This window comes from Beta vulgaris, chromosome 7 (assembly GCF_026745355.1).
Source record: "Beta vulgaris subsp. vulgaris cultivar EL10 chromosome 7, EL10.2, whole genome shotgun sequence".
NCBI lineage: Eukaryota > Viridiplantae > Streptophyta > Magnoliopsida > Caryophyllales > Amaranthaceae > Beta > Beta vulgaris.
The window spans coordinates 45,875,275-45,881,780 of record NC_079208.1 but is presented as its reverse complement, the minus strand read 5'-3'; the positions used below and the strand labels follow the sequence as shown (position 1 = coordinate 45,881,780).

The following is a 6,506-nucleotide window of genomic DNA, read 5'->3' as shown; positions in this document are numbered from 1 at the left end:
AAAAAAAGATTAAAGTGTACCCCCTCTGCATTTTTATATTTTGGGTGCGTTCTCTTTACCTTAAAAAAAAGTTTGAAGTGTAATCAGTTCAGTTCAGATAAGTTTCAATAAGGTCCAATCAGGTCAATAAGTTTCAATCAAGTCCAATAAGTTCCAATAAATTCCAATAAAATCCAAATAGTCAATGATCATTAAATTAAAATTAAAATTTTAATTAAATTACCACTATAATTATATAGTATTATAATTGTATTATTGTCAATTATTTTATTATTTATGTTACTATTAGCTGATTATGTCATTACTAAAATAATATTATTATCCTAGTCAAATAAGGTTAACAATAATAATAATAATATTTTGCAGTTATTCTTTAAATAACTAGTAGGTAACATATTTTCGTTACTAATAACAATGAAAGATATAAATGTTATCAATTCATTGCTTCATTATCATAACCGAAATATCTTTCATAATTCGAATATCTTTCTTCAGCTTCCACATCATCCTCTTCAATCAATACGTTTTCTTCACCAACATCCAACCATATTTCATTTGCAATTTCTTACTGAGTAATCTCCATGTTATTTAATTTGCTCTCTTTTTGTTAGTCAAATTTAAATCAACTAACTATTGGTTTTATATTTTCAACTACTTGCGAAATTAGAATCTCTAAATTGGAATCTTCTATCTATTTTTTAGCACACCAATAATTACTATATTTTCAAATGATAAATATTAATAATTATTATGTCATAATAAATTTTAAGGGGTAATGTGCTGGTAACATTTATGTTATTACTCATTAATTTTTTTTTTTTTAATCAGGTCAAATAAGTTCCAATCGAGTCCAATAAGGTATAATAAGTTTCAATCAGGTCCAATCAAATAGTTTCAATCACATCCACCTTTCAGGTTCAATCACATCAAATAAGTTGAATTAGGTCCAATAAGTTTAGTTCAGTTCATGGTTTTCAAGGTGAAGGGAACGCACCATTTACCTACTTTTTTAGCATGTTTACCAATACACTAGTTTAACCTTAAATATCTTTCATTACATATTAGTAAAAATTATAACAATTAAATTTTGATAAAATACTCATTGAGATAAATCAAACAAGACCACATATGACTGACTTTTCTTGTACATTGAGAAAAAATTAGAAGATATTCTGTGATTGTAATTACTGTCAAGATTCCAAGTGGGTAATATAAAAGAATACAAAGGGAATAACAATTATTTAAACAAATTTATTGGGTGTAACATCCAAGAAATCAACGCTTCTTTTATAAAAGAATTCAAATGACATGAAATAAATGACATCAGATTCATGTCATTATTTCATATCATTTGTTGGAACATATGTCATTATATTTTTTTTTTTTTTTTTTGGCCCCACTGAGAACTCGTTGGTAAGAAAAAGGATCCTACTGGACCAACACCTCTCGCAGGTCAGTCAGCCCAACTACACAGGTCAATGCTTTAGAGTAGGGGGAGATAAAGGAATCTCTACTCCGAAGTACTAGTAGGTTCAAACCTGTGATCTCAAAGTAACAAGGTGACTTGCCCATCACCTCCACCAAACAAGCTTGGTTAAATAAAAGTATTACCATCTCAACCAACTATTAAATAGAACAGTTGCAACAAAGAGAGTAGTTGAACCCAAGGACACTTATCATCAAGCCACCAATGGGGAAGAAGAAACCACTGTGCCAAAGTGTTATCATACACGTACGAGATTTAGAAATTATCATTTCTTAAGTTATTTAGTTTTTCACATAGGAGTATGAAAAATTGTTTATAGTTCCAAAAAAAAGTAAAACTTCTCATATAAGATTTTAAATTTCTACAAATAATCTGTCATTGTTCTGCCGAGAATAGAAACCTACTTCAGAAAGTAAAAATATAACTTTTTACTACATTGAACTATTGAAGTAAACCACAATTCACATTATCCCGACTTTAGTGGTCTATAGCCTTAATATTTTTCTCCTACCCAACATCCAAATTTGCGTGTAAGAAGAAACAATCTATATTAAGCAATGAACTTTTAAGACCCTTTATCACTAAGGACTTGGGAATATTGACTATACAACAAATTATTGAGCTAAAAAAAAAAAGAACCTTATTAGAATACTCCACATGCTCATGATGGAATCGAAAGCCACCTTTGTCCTTGATTTCACAAAGCTTGTTCTGTAATACTTTTCCCAACTTCCTCCCCTCTTTCCTCCTAACCCTCAAATCTCCCCTTTTACATACGAGATACCCATTTTACTTTTTACCACGACTTAACACTAAATTTCATTTGTTTGATCACCTAAGAGGTGACATTTCATGTAAATTGCTTTTTATATGTATACTTGTTCGGTTGGAACTTGAACCTAAAAAATAAGTTGAGGAAATATATAATTTCTCACTGAACATCATAAATAAACTACCAATATACAAATTAACATGACTAATTTTTTTAAGTAGCAAAATCATTTTCTTTGTGTGAGTAAATGAACAAGTAAGCGTAGATCGCAATGATATAAATAAATTCAATTTTCAAATTTGAAGTACTATTTTTATAAAAAAAAAAACTCTACCAACTAAGACCTTGGTCATTTAGACTTATTTTCAGTTCAATTTCTTGCAGTTTAGTTCAATTCAAATACTCTTTTATATACAACTTTTCTCAATTCAATTTAATTCAGTTTATCCTATTTTTAAAAAATCCCAAAATATATAATATCCTACTTAGTAGCAAAATCATAGCAAAAAGTAAAAAAATTATATATTTGAAGCCAAGAATATCAAAAAGTAGTAACAATGTTCCAAAAATCATTTTAACTTTACACTCATTACATTCCCATGAGCGTGACAAATCCCATACCATACCCCTCTTTCTTTCTTTCTTTGATAACATTTTCCCACTTCTTGTCTCCATTTCTTTAATATGTGTCACATCCTCATTAGCCCCTTAATCAGTCTCCCTAATTTTCTCTCTCCTATTTAACTCCACCTCTGACCTCCCATTTTCCAACCTCACAACTTTACTCTTCTTCACACTTTATCAGCTCAACAATGGCTTCTCTTCTGCAAATCTCCCAACTTTTCTCTCTCCTCTTTTTACTCACTCTCTCTCCTTCTCTCTCCTCAACTTGCACTTCCCCAAAACTCATTTCTTCCTACCAAACATGTACTCAACTCTCTTCTCTCTCTTCTTCTCTCCACTTCACCTACAACCGTCTCAACAAGTCACTCTCAATTGCCTTCACTGCCACTCCACCTTCTCCTTCTGGTTGGGTTGCTTGGGGTATTAACCCCACTTCTACCGGCATGGCCGGTACCCAAGCTATTCTCGGTTACAGAAATTCTGATGGTACAATGTCTGTTAAAACGTTAAATATCTCATCTTATTCTGACCTTGTTGAAGGGAAACTTTCATTTGATGTTTCTGATAAAAGAGCTGTTTTTAATTCTGGTGATGGGTCTATTACCATATTTGCTACGGTTCAGAATCCGGGTGATGGGAAAATTAACCATGTTTGGCAAGTGGGTCCCAGTGTTTCTAAAGGATTTCCTGATAAACATGACTTTAAACCCGAAAATCTCGCGTCAAAAGGGAGTTTGGATTTGAATGGTTCGGGTCAAAGTGGGAGTTCTTCATCGGATACTTCGAGTTCCAATGATGCAACCAAGAAAAGAAATGTGGGTTCTTTTATTCTTGTTTTGGGTTTGGTTTTTGGTTTGTTTTCTTATCTGGGTTGTTCTTAGATTTTGAAAATTTTGATTCTTTTTTGTCATTTCAGTATAATATATGATTAGTGGATCTTAATTGTTCTTTTTGTTACTTACTATTATAGTTTAAAATGTTATGTAGTGTTTAATTTTTTGAAAGAGAAGAGGAAAGTAGAAGAAGTTGATATTATGTAGTGGAATAAAGTTTTGGTTTAATTATATGAAATTGTATGCTTTGTTTGACAGATAGAATGTGTTTGAATAAAAGTTAAATCTTTTGTTTTTATTGATTATATCAATTGCATTGTATAAGTTCGCTTGCTTTGAAGCGAAATTGTTGTTGTAATTTGGATTTTTAGGAATTGAGATATGAAATTATGGTCATAAATGGAAACTCTTGAACCATTTTTTTCTTCAATTGAATTTAGAATGTTGCTTATGAACTACCCTTTTGGTTTTTGTTTATGTTTTTCATGTTTGTTTGGTGTGATTCGTTTGGATTAAAAATTATTGTTGTAACTGGGATTTGGAATTTGACATTTTGGGTCTGGATTTTGTTTGTTTGTTTGTTATGTTTCAGATTCATGGAATATTGAATGCTATTAGTTGGGGACTATTGTTTCCAATTGGAGCTATCATAGCAAGATATTTGAGAACATTTGAGTCTGCAGATCCTGTATGGTTTTATGTCCATGTTTCATGCCAAATATCTGGATATGCTATTGGTGTTGCGGGCTGGGCTACCGGTCTTCAGCTCGGAAGTAAATCGGTAGGGATTGTTTACACGAGCCATCGCTACATCGGCATTGCCCTCTTTGCTCTTGCTACTTTACAGGTTAACATTTTCGTGCTTTACTACATTACATTTATGTATGATTCCTAGTTTGTTAACCCTCACCCACCCACCCACCCACCCACAAAGTGCAAGTGGTACACTTCTAGGATAATCTAACATTATTAGGTGCTAATTTAACAAATTGTGCGAACCTGTAGGAAATCTCAATGCGAATTAGGTAACGCTGCATTTATTTGAACCTTACTTGTACTTGGAAGATCTAAATGCATCTTAATATTGTGAAACTGAAAGGTTTATGTATGGTATACTGATCTTAGGAGAGTAGCTAAGGGCTGCTGTTAAAGAATCTATTTAGGTGTCAGATAGTTTCCTAACTTATTGCAACTTATAAAAATCTTGATATAACCAACTGAATGTCAGTATTGTACCAAATGGTCCTTACACAAACAAAATTATGGGTCTTCTAATGTGTCCAGTAAAGAACAACTGTTGCGTGATTGTTGTTTGTTTTATCATTGAATGGCTATGTTCATTTTGGACCGGTTTGGTCTTGCAGATTTTTGCACTGTTTCTAAGACCGAAGAAAGAGCACAAGTTGAGATTTTACTGGAACATTTATCACCACAGTGTTGGATATGCCATCCTTACCCTTGGGATCATCAATGTATTCAAAGGCCTAAATATACTTGATCCTGAAAAGAAATGGAAATCCACATACGTTAGCATTCTTATTGTGTTGGGTGCCATTGCTGTGTTGCTGGAACTTTTTACGTGGATTGTAGTCTGGCGTAGGAGATCTAGCAGATCCACCAAGCCCTACGCTTGATCGATTGTTTGGCAGTTTGCGAACACACGTTGATTGGAATTTGCTGGATCATCAAATACTTTTATAGTTGACTTATTTAACACGGGGATATTTCTCCCACTTGTCTGTTATAGTGTATATTGGCTTGTGATAGTTGTGGTATATATGCAGATTCATCTTCTGGTATCTTATGTATGTTAGCTAGTAATCCTAGAAAGGACGTGAGATCAGTTTCAGTTGTTTGTGCGAGTGTGTTCCTAAATTCTTTTCTTCTTTCATGGAGAAATTTAAATTTCAGGTTTTAGCTTAGGACAGGAATTTGTAATGTTTTACCTCGATTAATGGTGATTTGTTTTCTAAATTGTGCTCCTAGTGTCTGCACTTTGTTTACCTCTACTAAATGACTAGTTACTAACTGACGAGCAGCAGCAGATTGAGCAAAAAGTTGTCCGCTCATTCTTGCTTGAGTGGTAAGAGCATTCTTCCGTGGTCTCGTGGTCATGGAATCAAGCATGGTACTCCTGCTATAAACCCTCATCGCAATCCTTAGATAGGATCTAGTGATTCAGCTCGTGTTGTCACGGGTCCGAGCCTCATATTCCCGGCATACTTCTCCTATGTAGATCCTGAGAGAGGACCTAGTAATGGGGCATGTGTGCTATAGGATCAACCCATAGCATTAAACCTCACCGCGATCCCGAGAGACTGCCTTGTGATGGGAACTCAAATGTTATAGTCAAGCCTCGTATATCCCTAAGCCAAACGTTTTGTAGAATAATGTAAAATATGATTAGCTTAAAGTTGTGTTGCCTTCTTATAAAGGAATAAATCGATATATAGTTACAAGAATCCCACAAGGAACCTTTCCTAATCTTCATATGAAACACTAAATACTTATCTAAAACAAGGACTCCTAATATAAGGAAACTCCTTAATACCATAATATTCTCTAACACTTCCATTAAGTTGGAGCATGGGAAGGATCAATAATGCCAAACTTGGACAGAATAAACTCAAATTGTGCCTTGCCAAGTGTCTTCATGAAGATGTCTGCAAGTCGTGCCTTGGTGGAGACATAAGAAGGTGCAGTAAGGCCATTTGTGATAGCATCACCGAACAAAGTGACATTCAACCTCAATATGCTTTGTTCGTTCGTGAAAAACTACATGATTAGCAAT

The 6,506-nt window shown here is 33.6% G+C and overlaps 1 protein-coding gene across 1 annotated transcript; it reads left to right on the top strand.

Annotated features, from left to right (window-relative positions):
* Positions 1–2,929: 2,929 nt before the first annotated feature.
* On the top strand, positions 2,930–5,689 carry LOC104884050 (cytochrome b561 and DOMON domain-containing protein At4g12980). Its single transcript, XM_010668643.4, has 3 exons — positions 2,930–3,697; positions 4,308–4,562; positions 5,080–5,689. Exons 1-3 carry the CDS (start codon positions 3,071–3,073, stop codon positions 5,347–5,349), a joined length of 1,152 nt encoding a protein of 383 aa, XP_010666945.1. The 5' UTR covers positions 2,930–3,070; the 3' UTR covers positions 5,350–5,689.
* The last annotated feature ends 817 nt before the right edge of the window (positions 5,690–6,506 follow it).